The sequence below is a fragment of the Schistocerca gregaria genome, chromosome 1, assembly GCF_023897955.1.
Source record: "Schistocerca gregaria isolate iqSchGreg1 chromosome 1, iqSchGreg1.2, whole genome shotgun sequence".
Lineage (NCBI taxonomy): Eukaryota > Metazoa > Arthropoda > Insecta > Orthoptera > Acrididae > Schistocerca > Schistocerca gregaria.
The window spans coordinates 633,983,510-634,002,453 of record NC_064920.1 but is presented as its reverse complement, the minus strand read 5'-3'; the positions used below and the strand labels follow the sequence as shown (position 1 = coordinate 634,002,453).

Here is an 18,944-nt window from a genome sequence, read left to right as displayed (position 1 = left end):
GGACATTTGTCTTTCGCGGGCAAGTGCTCTACCAACTGAGCTACCCAAGCACGACTCACGCCCCGTCCTCACAGCTTTACTTCTGCCAGTATCTTGTCTCCTACCCTCCAAACTTTACAGAAGCTCTCCTGCGAACCCTGAAGAACTAGCACTCCTGAAAGAAAGGATATAGCGGAGACATGGCTTAGCCACACCCTGGGGAATGTTTCCAGAATGAGATTTTCACTCTGCAGTGGAGTGTGCGCTGATATGAACCTTCCTGGCAGATTAAAACTGTGTGCAAGACCGAGACTCGAACTTGGGACCTTAGTTCTGCAGGGTTTGCAGGAGAGCTTCTGTAAAATTTGGAAGGTAGGAGACGAGATACTGGCAGAAGTAAAGCTGTGAGGACGGGGCGTGAGTCTTGCTTGGGTAGCTCAGTTGGTAGAGCACTTGCCCGCGAAATGCAAATGTCCCGAGTTCGAATCTCGGTCCGGCACACAGTTTTAATCTGCCAGGAAGTTTCATATCAGTGCACACTCTGCTGCAGAGTGAAAATCTCATTCTGGAAGTATGAAAGTCTCTTGGCACCAATGTTATTTCAACCCTTCAACAGTGCGGATATGATCCATATGCAAGACACCACTCTTCTGCACATTACACAGCCTGTGAAGTGGCTACTGCAGAGAATTTCAAAAATGCTAAATTGTTAACCATCATTTTCCTGCAGTCTGGCCATCCATATCAGCTGACTTTAATCAGTATGGCTTCTGGCTATGGTGTTTACCTGGTAGATATTGTGTTCAGAGCTCACTTATGAATGTAGATGAATTGATGGCACACATTGCGCAATGCATTCTGAACATGACCCTTGAGACACTCTGATCTGTTGTGGTGCGTACTGTTTCTCAGTTTCAACTTGTGGCAGAAAACAGCGAGCAGAGTACTGAACATGTTTTCTACCAATCTCACGACAATTAGAAACCAATGTCATGTTGCGTTTTTGCAGTTTTTAGCCTCAGGAAAACTAAAAAAACTGGTGTAATTTTGGTTTTAATGTGATTCTTGGCTTCATGGGCAATCACAAACTGATTTTTACCATCTGATGTGATACGACTTGCTGTGGTGAATGCGCTTACCTAACCAACAGTTCCACAGCTGTTGGCTCTAGAACTTGCACAGTCAGGTACATTGAACAGTACGAATGGTATAATGCGCAACTCAAACCATAGTCACTGTATTGTGATTCATCTGTCAGTAGTCAACCTCATTTATGTTAAGATGCTTATAGTGCCAACTGTTAGTAAAATGTGCCAACTGTTAGTAAAATTTTTGTCAATTTTTTTTTTTTTTTGTTACATGGCACTTCCCCCTGCATCAATAGATACTGTCCATACCATCAATACTAAAAGGAGGATTACTCATTATGTTGTGAGAACTATTCCCCAGTGTGCAGTTCAGAAGCTTGTGTTGGCATGAAGGATGTAGGTGGTATGGGTTGTGAAACAGGCATTAAAATTGAACATGGTGTACTCAGCAACATGTTATGCCACTGAATGGTCAACTCTGCTCATGGCCACCACTGAAATCAGTCACATCAAATACCAACTCTGCTGTACCTTCTGCCCAGCATTTTATGTGGGCGTTACCATAATTCAGAAGTCCATCCATATGGACGGCCACTGACAAACTGGAACCAAGAGTGAGCAAGCACGCACACACACACACACACACACACACACACACACACACACACACACACACACACACACACACTCACTCACTCACTTTGACTCAGGAATGTAAATTCTGCTTAGTTCTAATGCTCATATCAAACAGGTTTTAATTTTGCAAGTACATAAACAACTATTAGTGTTATGTGCATAGTTGCGTACATGCTTAGTTTGAAGTATTAAGTAAAAACAACAGCTAAATAGTGTAAGAGAAGGAGAGTGCATTTCAAAGTATGTTGCTACATGGCTGTTATCCTCTTAATAAACATATACACTACCTGACAAAAAAAGTGAAGCACCCAGGGGATATCAATGCAACTTTGTGCACATACATACCATAAATGAGCATTTAAATGATTAGAGTTGCAATTCTCTGTCACTGGTAGAATGGTCATCAGAGTGCATTAACGTTGTCATCAGGCCTGGCAGGGTACATAAGGGATGTGAATAGTATCAAATGCTGAGCAGTCACTATGAAGGACATGGAGATGCTGTGCACACAAGGGAACGTGTTATCGGCACCTCGCAGGGTTTGAAACCAACTTCACTGTGGGTCTCCATTTGGCTACTCTGTTAAGTTATGCAGAATTGAGATCTGTATGGCATTCTGATGTGACAATTGCCTGGTGTTGGATTATATGGGAACATGAGGGTGGGCATACTTGTTATCAAGATTCTGGTCAACCATATATCAGATCCCTACAAGAGAGGATCACCATGTTATGCACCAAGCATCTCATAACCCCTTCACATCTGCACCTGCCATTTACAAATAAGTAATTGTCTCCCTCCAACATGCTGTATGATCCTGCACCACTGAACAGGCACTAGGAGCAGCCCAAGTCCCACACACAAGCTGCTGATAACACCATAACACAAACATCTGTGTCTGGAGTGTTACCACAATCAGGAATCATGGACTCCTGATGAATGGCATTGCATTATGTTGAGCAATGAATTGCAGTCCTGCACTATCACCCATGACCACCCTCATCAGTGAATATGATGGCGACCTGGTGAGAAGTCCCATTCTTCCAATGTTTTGGAGAGGCTGTGTTGTGTTACTCCTAATGCCGCAAGGCAGAAAGCCATTTGGTATGATTTCAGATCATGGCTGGTACTGATTCTGGGAACTCTGTGTGTCACAGACATCCTGCATCCTCACATTTTGCCTCTCATGTTCAGTATTGTGGGACCATTTTCTCAACAGACATTACTTATCCACACAAGGCACATGTCTCTATATACTGTTTCAGACACTGAGGAGCTCCAATGACCAGCAGGATCCATATATCTATCCCTGATGGAACATGTCTACATCTACATCTACATCTACACTCCGCAAGCCACCCAACTGTGTGTGGCGGAGGGCACTTTATGTGCCACTGTCATGTGGGACTGGCTCAGATGTCAACTCTTACCCAGTACCAGTATCCAGGGTATCAAGAACCAGTAGCAAGAATTGTGGGCCAGCTTGCCTCAGAACAGCTTTTTGACACCCTTCAATTTTATAATAATTAAAATAACTTGCAATACTGTTTTGATCAATGATGTTTCACTTTCTTTCTTACTCCCTTTCTAGATGTTCCACATTTTTTTGTCAAGCAGTGTATATACCTAAAATAATCTAGAAGTAATCCCACAATTGTCAGTCTGAGTAGATTAGCACTGCTCATAATTTGTTGTAAATATAATTCTACAAGGATAGTGTCTGTGGGTTTGCAATATGTGACTTGACTTTCCCACATTCCTGAAGGCTTTCCTCCATGGTGGAGCACAGTGGGTGAATGAACAAATAACAATGAAGACAAAATGCCTCAGGCTTTGTTCACATACCAGAAAAGAATGCTCTATCTCCTTTCTTGAACACATCATGAAGTATTTTCTTTCTTGACTCTTCTTTATCAACATAGCCATAAAACTGGCGTGTCTCATCACCGGTTATTATTTTGCCAACCACTATTCCTGGTTCTCCTGTGAAAGAAAACTTTAAGATTACATTTATTAATTCATGTTAATTTATCTGCTAATTATACTGCTCTTTTCCATTTTTAGTAGTGCACCCATGGTCTAGGGGTATGGTATTTGATTAGTAATCAAAAAGTCCTCAGTCCCAGGTTCAAAACCCACCATTGCTTAAATTTGGATTAACAATCAGCATAGGAGTGGACAGAGATTCAGGGCATTCTCTTGTCCCTGCGATGGAAAAGGTGGGAGAAATGGTAACGATCAATGGCATGAGGATGCAGAAGGCAGTGGAAACCACTGCATTAAAGAGACATAACATGTATCCATAGGACATGTGGCCTGTAATTGAAAAAATGTCATGATGATCTCTCCATTGGCAAAAGGTTTTGGAATAGTCCCCATTCAAATATAATAATAATAATAATAATAATAATCCCTCAGAATGGATGCTGAGGGAATTAGATTAGGAAATGAGACACTTAAAGAAGTGAAGGAGTTTTGCTATTTGGGGAGCAAAATAACTGATGACGGTCGAAGTAGAAGGGATATAAAATGTACACTGGCAATGGCAAGGAAATCGTTTCTGAAGAAGAGGAATTTGTTAACCTCGAGTATAGATTTAAGTGTCAGGAAGCCGTTTCTGAAAGTATTTGTATGGAATGTAGCCATGTATGGAAGTGAAACATGGATGATAAATAGTTTGGACAAGAAGAGAATAGAAGCTTTTGAAATGTGGTGCTACAGGAGAATGCTGAAGAGTAGATGTGTAGATCACATAACTAATGAGGATGTATTGAATAGCGTTGGGGAGAAGAGGAGTTTGTGGCACAACTTGACTAGAAGGACGAATTGGTTGGTAGGACATGTTCTGAGGCGTCAAGGGATCACCAATTTAGTATTGGAGGGCAGCATGGAGGGTAAAAATCGTAAAGGGAGACCAAGAGATGAATACACTAAGCAGATTCAGAAGGATGTAGGTTGCAGTAGGTACTGGGAGATGATGAAGCTTGCACAGGAAAGAGTAGCATGGAGAGCTGCATCAAACCAATCTCGAGACTGAAGACCAGAACAACAACCACAAGGGACTGCCGAGGGGAGGTGACCGTGAGATAAACACTGAATAACCACCAAAAGGACAGCATTCCACAAGTCAGGTGTGGTATATTGGAAGATTTAACATGACAGACACGTTAGAAAATCTGGAAAAGGAAATACAAAGGCTCAATCTAGACATAATAGGGGTCAGTGAAGTGAAATGCAAAGAAGACAAAGAATTCTGGTCAGATGAGTATAGCGTAATATCAACGTAAACAGAAAATGGTATAACAGAAGTAAGGGTCATTATGAATAGCAAGGTAGGGCAGAGAGTGTGTTGCTGTGAACAGTGCAGTGATAGGGTTGTTCTTATCAGAATCAACAGCAAACCAACACCGGCATTGATATTTCAGGTATACATGCCAATATCGCAAACTGTAGATGAAAGGTAGGAAAGTGTATAAGGATATTGAAAGGGTAATATATTATGTAAAAGAAGATGAAAATCTAATATGTGTGGGAGACGGGAATGCAGTTGTTCATGGTATTTTTTGACCAGGAAAAAGCGTGACAATTTAAAATTGTGCAAGAGGTTCAAAATTTTTCAAATATAGGGATATGCTATAGGGAGAGACAGGTAATATACAGTATGTACAAGGGGCAAGAAGGAATAATAACATTGGATGACCAAGAACAAAGTGCACAGACTAAAAAGGTGTAAAACAGGAATATAGTCTTTCACCCCAACTGTTCAATCTGTACATCGAAGAAGTTATGATGGAAATAAAAGAAAAGTTCAGAAGTGGGATTAGAATTCAAGGTGAAAGGATATCAGTGAAATTGAAAAAGAATTACATGATCTGCTGAATGGAATGTACAGTATAATGAGTAAAGAATGTGGATTGAGAGTAAACTGAAGAAATATGAAAGTAATGAGAAGTAGCAGAAATGAGAACAGCAAGAAACTTAATGTCAGGATTGATGGTCACGAAGTACATAAAGTTAGGGTATTCTGCTACCTAGGCAGCAGAATAACCAATGACAGACAGAGCAAGGAGGCCATCAAAAGCAGACTAGAGCTGACAAAAAGAGCATTCCTGGCCAAGAGAAGTCTACTAGTATCAAACATAAACCTTAATTTGAGGAAGAAAATTCTGAGAATGTATGTTTGGAGCACAGCATTGTATGGTAGTGATACATGGACTGTGTGAAAACTGGAACAGAAGGGAATTGAAGAATTTGATATGTTGTGCTACAGAAAAATGCTGAAAATTAGGTAGACTGGTAAGGTAAGGAATGAGGAGGTTCTGCACAGAATTGGAGAGGAAAGCAATATGTGTAAAACTGACAGGAAGATGGTACAGGGTGATTGGACATCTGTTAAGACACCAGGGAATGATTTCCATGGTAGAAGAGTGCAAAAACTGTAGAGGAAAACAGAAAGTAATTGAGTGGATAGGTTGCAACTGTTACTCTGAGATGAAGAGGTTGGCACATGAGAGGAATTTGTGGCGGGCTGTATCAAACCAGTCAGGAGACTGATGACTCAGAAAAAGGTATGAATATGATGTAATGAGGAGTAATTATGTCTATAATAACAATACTAATTGAACAATATTCCCAATTACATTTACTTTTTTCTCAGAATGGACTGAATAATGCAGCTATCAATAACTTCAATCACTTAATTTATGATGTGCGATGACTGATGTACAGAAAGCCTAAATTTGAAAGCAAACTAAAGGAAGGTGTAACAAATAAATCCATGAATAACACAACATGATGCAACTCAGACAATTGAAACAAAGTCATTTTGATATTTAAAAAACAATAATAGGGAAGGAGAACAATGTAGTCCTGAAACTCCAACAAAAAAAGAAACCTATTGCACCTTGAAAGCCACAAATTTTAAGTCTCACCAAAAGAATGTTATAGCTGAATGTTTTAAACAGATAAAGAATTGAAATAGGAGTACTTTTATCATTTACTTATTTTAATGCATGGTCAGTGGGACAGCAGAAGGCAACCTAGAAGAAAAGTTCTTCTGGAATATAAACCGAGCCTGAGTCGGAATTTTATATTTGCAGATATGACCAACCACTTACTTTAGTTAGCAAAACTTTTCAACGGGACATTAATAGTGAGATGAGGTAACTGTTCAGGAAATCTGGCCTTTCTTTAACACTGGCATAACTAGTCTATGTGAGAAAAAATCCTGTTAAAGAGATAATTTTTGTCATTTCCATGGAAGATGATAGAGTAACACCTAACTCACTGACTGCCTGTGGCAACTGTCTTTTGAAATTACACTGCAGATTTATTCACTTGTGACCTAACCATGAAGTTGTGTCTCTGGAATTATGTATAAATTGCTCTGAGCACTATGGGACTTAACATCTGAGGTCATCAGTCCCCCAGAACTTAGAACTACTTAAAGCTAACTAACCAAAGGACGTCACACACATCCATGCCTGAGGCAGGATTCGAACCTGCGACTGTAGCAGCAGCATGGTTCTGGACTGCAGCACCTAGAACTGCTCGGCCACTCCAGCTGGCTGGAATTACGTCAGCTGATCATTCGCTGCGGCAGACTCAGGTATTTTTGAAAGAATGTGTTATTGTTTCTGTTATACTTTTAAAACAGCATGACCTTTTTGCACCATTGTACTACACTGAGAGTATTCTTTTATGTTGAACAACCTACAAATCATAAATTTGAGCCAATTTTTGGCTCTCCTGTATCCACATATGCATATTTAAAGGAACTGCAAGGATGAGCTCTAACCATTCGGATGGTATGAGCCTCACATGCCACATGATCCTTGTTACATTATTATTTAATTGGATAGATAAAAGAATCTATTCGCCAAGTGGCGGCTTGTTACATTATCATGCATTCATTTGCCATTTTTTTAATCAGAAGTTATATATTATAGTTTCTGTGTTGTTCAAGTGTTTCATGTTATATATAATGCTGACAAGTAAAATCCAGACACCAGAAAGTTTATGAAATAACAAAATTTTAGTTACTGGATGCAACACAGTATACACTGAGGTGACAGAAGTCATGGGATACCTCTTGCTATCATGTCGGATATTTTTTTTTGCCTGGGGACTGACTGATGACCTCAGACGTTAAGTCCTATAGTGCTCAGAGCCATTTGAACTCCCCCCCCCCCACCCCCACCCCCCCTGGTGTAGTTCAACAACTTGATGTAGCATGGACTCCGAAAGTTGTTGGAAGTCCTGTGTGCGGAGACACTGAGCCATGCTGTCTCTGCAGCTATCCATAATTGCAATTGTTGCCAGTGCAGGATTTTGGGCAAGAACTGACCTCTTGATTATGTCCCACAAATCTTTGAAGTAATTCATGCTGGGTGATCTTGGTAGCCAAGCCATTTGTTCAAGTTATCCAGAATGTGCTCCAAATGTTTGAAGTAATTCATGCTGGGTGATCTTGGTAGCCAAGCCATTTGTTCAAGTTATCCAGAATGTGCTCCAAACCACTGGCAAACAATTGTGCCCCAGTAACATGGCACATTGTCAGCCATAAAAATTCCATCATTCTTGAGGAACACAATGTCCGTGGATGGGTGCAAATGGCATCCATCCAGATATCCAGAGGACCCAGTTTATTCCATGTAACCAAAGCTGACACCATTATGGAGCCACCACCAGCATGCACAGTGCCTTGTTGACATCTTGGGTTCATGGCTTCACAGGAACTGTGCTACACTCAAACCCTACCATCAGCTCTTACCAACTTAAAATGGGACTCATCTTTTCCAGTTGTCTTGGGTCCAATCAAAGTGGTCACAAGCCCAGAAGATTTCCTGCAGGCAATGTCGTGCTGTTAGCAAAGGCAATTGAAATGATTGTCTGCTGCCATACTCCATTAATGCCAAATTTCACCACACTGTCCTAATGGCTGCATTCATCATACATACTGCATTGATTTCTGTGGTTATTTCACACAGTGTTGTTTTTTTGTTAGCACTGGCAACTCTATGCAAGTGCTGCTGCTCTGTCATTAAGTGAAGGCTGTAGGCTACTGGATTGCCCATTGTGAAAGCTAATACCTGAAATTTGGTATTCTAGGCACGCTCTGGACACTATGGGTCTCAGAATACTGACTTCCCTAACAATTTCTGAAATGGAATGTCCCATGCATCTAGCACTAACTACCATGCCACATTCAAAGTCTGTTAATTTCCATCATGTGGCCATAATCATGTTGGAAACCTTTTCACATGAATCACCTGAGTACAAATGACAGCTCTGCTGATGCTCTGCCATTTTATACCTTGTGTACATGATACTGCCACCATTTTATACCTTGTGTACATGATACTGCCACCATTTGTATATCACTGTCCCATGACTTGTCAGCTCTGTGTAGTAGGAAAAATATATGAATACCTTTGTATGTAATTTGGGATTACATAGGGAGTAAAATTTGGTGCACAATGTCTCTGTCCAGGCAGGAATTGAGTCAAACTGAGATTCGATACGAGATTTGGGTACATCATTTGATGCTGCTTCACCTCTATGCCATAGTTCCTCAACCATTGTGGTTGATAGATGTGGAGAACCTGCTGGCCAGGGCAACAATGAAAACACCCTTTCTATTGTGGTAAGTCAGGATAGAACACACAATGTATGGTTTTGTGTTATCTTGTTGGGAGGTAACATCGTTGCTACCTCAAATACAGGGCACATAATCTATCTGTAACACATCTGAAATACAGGTGTCTCAAAAGAAAGTTTATATTTGAAGAGTTTTCTGCACATGCGCAAAAAATCACAGGAGAGCGGGGAGCACGTTCATTGCTTGCTTGGCCCTTAGGAATTCACTCAATATGGAGTGCTTCTTGAGAGCTGACTGCACATTCTGTGTGTAAGAATTTCGTGAACACAGTGATTCGGCGACTGTAGCATGGAGGAAGTTTCACAGTGAGCAGGGACTGCATAGCACAAATGATGCTCCAAGTAATAAAATAGTCTCAAGTTTCAAGCCACAAGCTTTTGGAAAAGATATCCTCTGCCATTGTCAAGTGGTTGACTGTTAAAGGAACGCCACTACCATGCTTATAAAATGATACCACCACTAGTGGTCACACTGGTACCCAGTCCCATATTATATATGGCAATGTTTTGGTGCCCTGACCACTGCACTTGCTTCAATTCCCTAGTCGTAAGATCCCTGGCCATACTCAGCTGCAATTCACTGTCTGTATGGAGGGTGTTGTTCGATATTTTGATCTCTGCTGCTTCTTTTATTGTGTACTCCAGAAGCCATTAGTCCATTTAACAATAGAATTATTCTTGAAAGCAATTTGGTGCCCATTTTCCAGTGCATGCTCCACCACAGCTGATTTTTTTAGGATAGCAAAGGCAGAAACACTTTTCATGTTCTGTGCAGCACTGTTCAATAGTGCAGACAGTCTGACTGACATAAAACTGCCCATCCTCACAATTTATTTTGTATATTCCACGTATTCTGTGGTCTACATTGACTTTCACAGGCTTTATTAGTTGCTGAAGCTTTGCTGGGGGCCCAAAGACTTTATCGATTCTATGTTCCTTCAACGAGTCAGCTAGTCTTACCTGTTATTTAGCCATAAAATGGTAAAAATACAATCTTCTTCATTTCTTCTTCGGAGGCCTTCTGCTTTCACAGCTTAGATGAAACTCCTTGTAAAATTTGTCTCTTTTGTAACCGTTTTCCTTGAAAACTTTATGTAAGTGGCTCAGTTCTCTTGGAAGGTTTTCAGCATATAAGACAGTTTCAGCTTGATGTACCATGGTCCTCATAATAGACAATTTCTGTGTTGGGTGGTGGTAGCTGGTGGTGTGCAGGTACCTGTCTTTTTGGCTGGGCTTACAGTAAATGTTGTGAGCAAGACACCCTTTGGGTTTACAGCAGACAAGGACGTCCAGAGATGGCAAGCAACCACCCTCCTCTACTTCAATCATGAACTTTATGTGGTAGTAGATGTTGTTAATGTGTTTCAGGAACTCTTCCAGTTTTTCATGTCCATGAGGCCATATGGTAAATGTATCGTCAAGTAGTGACAAAAACAACCAAGGCTTTGCAGGATCGATGTCCAAGGCATATCCTCAAAACAAGACATAAACCGATTGACTACAACTGGAGCCAATGGGCTCCCCATCACAACGCCATCTGTCTGGTTGAAATATTCTCCATCATGTAAAAAAATAGAATGACTTCAGGGTATGTTTAAATAAATCCACGATGGTATTGTCAAAGTGCTGGGAAAGCAAGTCTATAGAGTCTGTGATGGGCACACATGTGAATAGGGAAAGTAACCATAATATACCCTTCACCAATGTGTACACATTTAATTTGATCGATGTAGTCTGCTGCATTCTTTATATGGTGCACACAATGTCCATCACGTATTGAGAGGAAGATGGCCACATGCTTTGCAAGTTTATAGATTGGCAATCTGATGGTGCTCAGTAAAGGCCTTAAAAGTGAATCCTTCCTAAGCACCATTGGCACACTGTAGAAGGTGTGTAGTCTGGGTGCCTGAGGGAGGAGGTTTTTAATAACACACTCTTCCAGTGATGGCCATTTGAGAAGCTCCAAAGTCTTCCTCACTATCTGGATGTTGGGACCCGAGACAGTTTTTGGTACATATCTTCCTCCAGCATCCATCTTATTCAGGTCATTCCAGTAGGATTGCACTTGTCAGCTGGCAGAACAACGGTGAGAGGATCATTTCAGAGAGCACACAGGCCATTGTGTTCAACTCTGGTTATGTTTGGTTCTGGCCGTTTTGATTTAACAAAGAAAGAAAGAAATGCAGCTCATTTCTCTACAGATTCACGAAGAAACATATGAACTGCTTTTTCAACACCACTTAATATGTGAGCAAAAGGGATACTGTGTGGTGAAGGTGCAAAGTTTAATCCCTTTTTCTTAAGTGCTGAGATGGCATGCGCATCAAAGTTTCTTGCAGTCATATTGATAACAGTACTTTCTGCAGTTTTTCATTCTCTCCATGTTTTTGTAGTGAAAGCTGAATGAATTTCCCTTTCTGCTTCTCTGTGGCTCTATGCCTTGATGATGTTAGTTGTGGAACACTGCTGTCTAAATCCAGTCCTGTGTCAGTCCAGTCCTGTCTAAAGCCAAAAGTGACCAAGTCAGTTGGAGGTAAACAGCCAGAAGCTCACAGCCCTTTGTTTCCAGCTGTTTTATGGTGAAGTGTATCCTCTCCTGTACCACGGCGATAGTGGCACGGTGAAATATTCTTCTGTTACTGCAGTGTTGATGTGATGGTTAATGATGGGAAATCATGGGATCATCATCTCATCTCAGCTGTGGAGTAGGAAGGCTAGTGAGCTTAATAAATTGGTCTTTTTAACATGCAGCTTCCCCAGGCATTTGATGCTGTACCTCGTCTCCTCCACATAGAAGTTTGGTATGTATGAATGTATTCTGTTGCAGTGATATCCATTGAAACCTGAGAATATTTAATACTCTAGGACCTTGGTAGAGTGAACCAAAACTGTCTCAGATGCTGAAAACTTAATGAGAGAACTGAGCCACTTACGTAAAGTTTTTGAGGAAAATGATTAAAACAACAGAAAAACTTTGCAAGAAGTTTCACCTAAGCCAAGAAAGCAGAAGGCCTCTAAAAAAGACATGAAGAAGAGTGTTTGTTTACAATTTTATGGCTCAATAGCAGGTTAGATTGGTTGGCTCCTGAAAACACATGAAATTGACACAGTATTTGGGCCCCCAGCAAAGACCTGGGAACTAATGAAGCCTTCGAAATACGCTCTAGGTCTCAGAACACCTGGAATATACAAAATACCATGTGGGTGCGCACAGTTTTACGTTGGTCAGACTGTCTGCACTATTGAACAATGCAGCATGCAACATGAAAGATGTTTCTGCCTACACTGTCCCGAAAAATTAGTTATAGCAAAGCATGCACTGGAAAATGGATACTGAATTGCATTCAATGATACTTCTATTATTAAATAGACCAACGGCTTCAGGGATATTATAATAAATGAAGCAAAAGAGATCAAAATATTGGACAACACCTTCAATAAAGATGGTGGATTGTAACTGAGTACTGCCTGGGATCTTATGATTAGGAAATTGAAGCAGGTGAAATGATCATGCCATTTAAACATTGCTATATATAGCATGTGACTGGGTACCAGTGACATCACTGAAGGCGGCATGGTTGTATAAGCATGGCTTCAGTATTCCTTTGACAGTCTACCACTTGACAATGTCAAAAAAGCTTGTGGGCTGGTAACCACATGATGTGGCTTGAAATCTCAGAATATTTTATTAATGGATATTGCCCCATGAGCATGCATTCATACACAATGCTCCAAGTGTTCACCTTATCCAGAAATGGATCAAAACATTTGAGGAGATAAGTTCAACACTAGACAAATCAAAATCCAGGAAACCAAGGTAATCAAGAATGGATGAATCCGTGGAAAGTGTAAATCCATCAGTTCATGATGCTCCTAACCTTTCCATTTGTAAGTGTGCAAGTTTTTTTAAATGTGCACAGATCATCATTGCACCTGATTCTACAAAAATCCCTTAAACTAAATCCCTTAAACTGCGCCCTTCCAAAATCCAATTGCTGCAAGAATTAAAGCCTCAGGATGCCAAGCACAGGCTGCAGTTCACTTATGATTTGACTCAATGCGCTTCACTAACAACATCCTGTTTTCTTCCAAGTCTCATTTTTACCTGAAAGATCACATTAAGAAGCAAAATTGTCACTACAGGAGTGCAGTGAATCCTAAACATAAGCCTGAGAAACGCTTTCATTTCCCAAAAGTTACTGTATGGGCTCCAATGTTGGCTCAAGGAATAATTGGCCCATACTTTTTTGAGGACAAGAGCGGTCATGCAGTAACATTATATGACTGTCTGGCGCCTGAATCACAAAACTATCCTGCTTATAACCAAAGAATATGGTTTCAGCAGGACGGAGCCACAGCACACTGCATCAATACTGTGACTTCCTGAAATATTCTCTGGCAAATTGATCTCAAGGAGGGGTGACATAATTTGACCCCCGCAGAATCCAGATTTGAGCCCAATGCATTTTTTCTTTTGGGGATATGTCAAATGTAAAGTGTATGTCAATAATCTGACTTCTCTGGAGCAACTGAATGAAAATTTCCATAGCGAAGCAGCAGCCATTGCACTATCTATGTCCTGAGCCATCAGACAAAATTTTGGTCATTACTTGAATGAGTGCCATAGGTGCAATGGATTGCATTTAAATGACATTGTTTTTAAAAAATAAATTCCAAAACTGTACATTTCAATAACAAATGAAGATTACTGTCAACAGATTTCAATATCTTTTTTTTTATTCTGACACACCAAATAGAAACTTTCTTTTGAGACATTCTGTATAATGCCTGCTGTATTAATCAGAGCTGATCATATTTTGTACCCAATGGCTATCCATAACACAACATTAGGTGCCGGACCCTTACAATGATGACAAATGCATGCTGGCTATGTTCATCGTCCTAGTAGCTTCCAAACACAGATAAATCCAATATGATGCTGTACATGGAAGCACGACTCTTCTGAAAAGGTTTCATGGTGCCATTCCAGTGCCCAGTCTGGTTACTGAGAGCCTCTTTCTGCTATCCCATCAAGTGGAGCTGTAACAATGGTCACAACATTAATGGTCTACGGTGTTCAACCTGCCATCACAATGTCAGTGTGGATACTTCACTTGCTGCAAACAAGCCCATTACTGACCCAAGGAATGTGAAGTGGCTGTACAATTCTGCACAGTTGAGCTAACAATGTTCATCCTCTCGGGCACAAGTTGTGTGGAGCCACTGAGCTTGCACGGACTTGAGTAAGGCCCTCCTGAATCTATTAATTCCACATTCAGATGAAAATTGAGAGATCCCAAGAACCAAAAGCAGTGCTGTCAGCTAATGATAAATCATAGTTCTGATACCCTACAATCCTGCCACTGTCTAATTCTGACACATACCAGTAGAGATATCTTACACTTATATGAGGCATAACAGAATATTCTCATTAACAACCAGCATTGAAATATCATTTCTGTATATGAAACATGATGTGTACTCTCTACTTATATGCACAATATAGATAGTGTTACTTGTCCCTACTTTGTGCAGTTGTGTATACAATAAATTCATGCCTTCATGGTGTTGCAGTATCAGTGATCTGTGGTATAGTTTATCAGTGAATTTGCCATGTATTTTGTTAATTGTAAGGTAGTTCTCTACATTTTTAAGGGCTGCTTGACAATGACTCTAGAGTTGAGACCAATAACCGCAATACTTATTGCAAATTTGTGGTTCTGAAAAGGATAGATTGCTACACACCATATGGAGGCTGCGCTGAGTTGCAGACAGGCTGTGTAGTGCTGGGAGGGAAGCAGGGCAGGGGATAGGTAGGTGAAGGACAGGGACTAGCTAAGGTTGAGACCAGGAGGTTTGTGGGAACGTAGGATATATTTGCACAGAGATTTCCCACTTGGGCAAATCAGAAGGCTGATGTTGGTAGAAAGAATTGAGGTGTCACAGGCTGTGAAGCAGTCATTGAAGTGAAGCATGCTGTGTTGGGCAGAATGTTCAGCAACTGGGTGATCCAGCTTTCTCTTGGCCACAGTTTGTCTGGTAGTTGGTAGAGGAAGGATGTATGCGTCGGATCTTGCATCTAGGGCTATGGCAGATGCAGATGGGATAGATCTTGCATCTAGGTCTATTGCAGATGCAAGATTTGTCCCATATATCCTCCCACTGCCACCAACACCACTCCGCTTATAGGTACCTCCTATCCCATAAAAGGTAGCACTGCCTGTGAAAGCAGTTGTGCAATCTGCAAACTAAGCTGCAACCACTATGCCACTTGCTTCATGGGTATGACAACAAACAAGATGTCTGACCATATGAATGGCCAACAACAAACTGTGACCAAGAGACAGTTGGCCATACAACTGCTGAACATGCTGCCCAACACATTGTGCTTTACTTCAGTGGCGGCTTCACAGCTTATACCATGTGAATTCTTCCTACCAATACCAGCTTTTTTTAATTGTACAGGTGAGAAATCTCTCTGCAATGTATCCTGTGTTTCTGTAACCCCATCCCAGCCTCAACCTTTGCTAGTCCCTGTCCTTCACCAACCTGTCCCCTTCCATGCTCCCATTTCAGCACAAATTAACCTTCTGTACAACTTGTGCATCCACAAGTCTCTTCCCTGTTCTCTACTTCTTTCCTTTTCCCCCTTCCATTCCCTCCCTCCTCGTCCTCCTCAAACCTACCAATTACTCCTAGCAACTCTACCCTGCCCTCACCACATCCCTGTGTGCTCCCACAAACAGCAAACCTGTTTTTTAAATAATACTGTTGTTATTAATTCTAGGATTTCCCTTTGTTTAAATTTTACTAGTTAATATTTCTTTTTTTGAGTGTGTGTTGTGGCAGGCATAGTATAGCAACCACTTCTTTTTCATTTTGTGCCTATCGCAACTCAGCATCTCCGCTATATGGTGAGTAGCAACTTTCCTTCTCTGGTAATATAACAATATTCAGTATATACCAATGTAGCTGTTACGGTGTATACATTAAAAATACATTCTTGATTCTCAGGACATGATACGAGAAAAAACAAGCGCTTCTACAAGCTCAGCCTGACACTGTAAAATACAAAGTGAGCCACTTTTGTGCTGGACTAAAAGCAACAGAATAGCTACTCTATAGTTTACGAGAAATTTATAACAAAAATCTCTCAAAAATATACTTAAAGCTGGTTTGATAGCCTAGCTGATTTTATCTGTGATAATGTGTAAACCAAATTGCATTAATAAAGTGTATATAAAATGTGACATGTCCCTCAAAGTCTCTAAATAAAAAACATTTATAGCATTGATTTGTAAAAATGTGTAAGATGTAACATGGTATATAATATGTAATGGATGATACATGCTACCCGAAAATTCTTAACTATAATTTATTTGACACTTATTTGACTGTGATGTTATACTGATCCAAAGTAAATCGCTACATATCCTGCTGCTGCTGCTGCTGCTGCTACTACTACTACTATTGTTATTATTATTGGTTTGTCTGATAGATGAATCACATACATCAACTATTAGGAAATTAGGAAAGCTTATGCGTATTATGAAGCTAGAACTGCATCCATTTATTTCAAACACTGACACATATTGTTATTTGTTGGTCTCCACTCATAGTAGTTCAGTAAAGCTTTAAATGAGACACAAACAGTATAAGATTACCACACAACTGGTATCTGGAGATAGTTGCTGCCAACCAGCACATACCATATGAACACTTCTGGCATAATCCATTTTCATCCCTTATAACTTCATGTGTCTCTTCATCTACTTTGATTAAAGCCACTGGGAACAACTTTTCTGGAAGGATCTGAGGCAGAAAACCTACTGCTCCTATTTTGTTGTCAAGATTTACTGAAAAGAAAGATGAATAAGATCACAAATAACTGAATTAACTTTAGACAAGTAAATTCAAGTAACTTAAACATTAAAAAATCAACAAATTAAAAAAAACAGAGTTCATGTTATATGAATGGTGTTAAAATTATTGGTAAGAATTTTTCACTGCTTTACTAAGGACATACATTAGAGGACTTAAAAATACTAGAAAAGATTGAACTCTCTTTCTGCCTGTCTACTGTGTTATCAGGATTGTATTTGTAGTGAGTTTGCCAGTATTAATAAAGGATACCAAACAGGCAATGACACGTAAGCACTGTACTTCTTTATAATTATTTGCATCAGTTCTGTTATTTTTGTGCACCCCAAGTTTGCTAATTTCTGTTTTTCAGTTATCGTAAATCTGTTGTATATCTATTGTTGTTGTTGTTGTTGTTGTTGCTGAGGTCTTCAGTCCAGAGACTGGTTGGATGCAGCTCTCCATGCTACTCTATCCTGTGCAAGCTGCTTCATTTCGAGTAACTACTGCAACCTACATCTTTCTGAATCTGCTTAGTGTATTCATCTCTTCATCTCCCTCTATGACTTCTACCCTCCACACTTTCCTCCAGTACTAAATTGGTGATCCTTGATGCCTCAGAACATGTCCTACCAACGGATCCCTTCTTCTCGTCAAGTTGTGCCACAAATTCCTGTTCTCCCCAGTTCAATTCAGTACCTCCTCATTAGTTATGTGATCTACACATCTACTCTTCAACATTCTCCTGTAGCACCACATTTCGATAGCTTGTATTCTCTTCTTGTCTAAACTATTTGTCGTCCATGTTTCACTTCCATACATGGCTACATTCCATACAAATACTTTCAGAAAGATTTTCATGACACTTAAATCTATATTCGACATTAACAAATTTCTCTTCTTCAGAAAGGCTTTCCTAGTCATAGCCAGTCTACATTTTATATCCTCTCCACTTCAACCATCATCAGTTATTTTGCTCCCCAAATAGCAAAACTCATCTGCTATTATAAGTGTCTCATTTCCTAATCTAATTGCTTCAGCACCATCTGGTTTAATTCAACTTCATTCCATTATCCTTGTCTTCTTCTTGTTGATGTTCATATTATATCCTCCTTTAAAGACACTGTCCATTCTGTTCAACAGATCTTCCAAGTCCTTTGATATCTCTGACAAAATTACAATGTCATTCGCAAACCTCAAGGTTTTTATTTCTTCTCTCTGGATTTTAATTCCTACTCCAGAGTTTTCTTTTGTTTCCTTTACTGCTAGCACAATATTTAGATTGAATAACATTGGGGACAGGCTACAACCCTGTCTCATTCCCTTCTCAACCACTACTTCCCTTTCATGCCCCTCTACTATTATAACTGTCATCTGGTTTCTGTACAAATTGTAAATAGCCTTTTGCTCCCTATATTTTATGCCTGCCACCTTCAGATTTTTGAAAGAGAGTATTCCAGTCAACATTGTAAAAAGCTTTCTCTAAGTCTAAAAATGCAAGAAACATAGGTGTGCCTTTCCTTAATCTATCTTCTAAGATAAGTTGTAGGGCCAGGATTGCCTCACGTGTTCCAACATTTTTACAGAACACAAATTGATCTTCCCTGAGGTCAGCTTCTACCAGGTTTTTGATTCATCTATAAAGAATTCATGTGAGTATTTTGTATTTCACCTCTCTCATACATCTTGCTCAGCAGATGGTTGAGTTTTGTCAGGGCTGGT

General features: G+C 40.1%; 1 protein-coding gene across 1 annotated transcript in view; it reads right to left on the bottom strand.

Annotated features, from left to right (window-relative positions):
• The window catches only part of LOC126360194 (long-chain fatty acid transport protein 4-like), a 292,857-nt gene that overhangs the window by 8,540 nt on the left and 265,373 nt on the right, over nucleotides 1-18,944 (bottom strand). The window contains exons 7-8 of the mRNA XM_050007690.1: nucleotides 17,072-17,218; nucleotides 3,549-3,686 (exon numbers count right to left, since the gene is read on the bottom strand). Coding sequence (XP_049863647.1) covers nucleotides 3,549-3,686; nucleotides 17,072-17,218 — 285 coding nt within the window. The remainder of the gene's footprint in view (nucleotides 1-3,548; nucleotides 3,687-17,071; nucleotides 17,219-18,944) is intronic.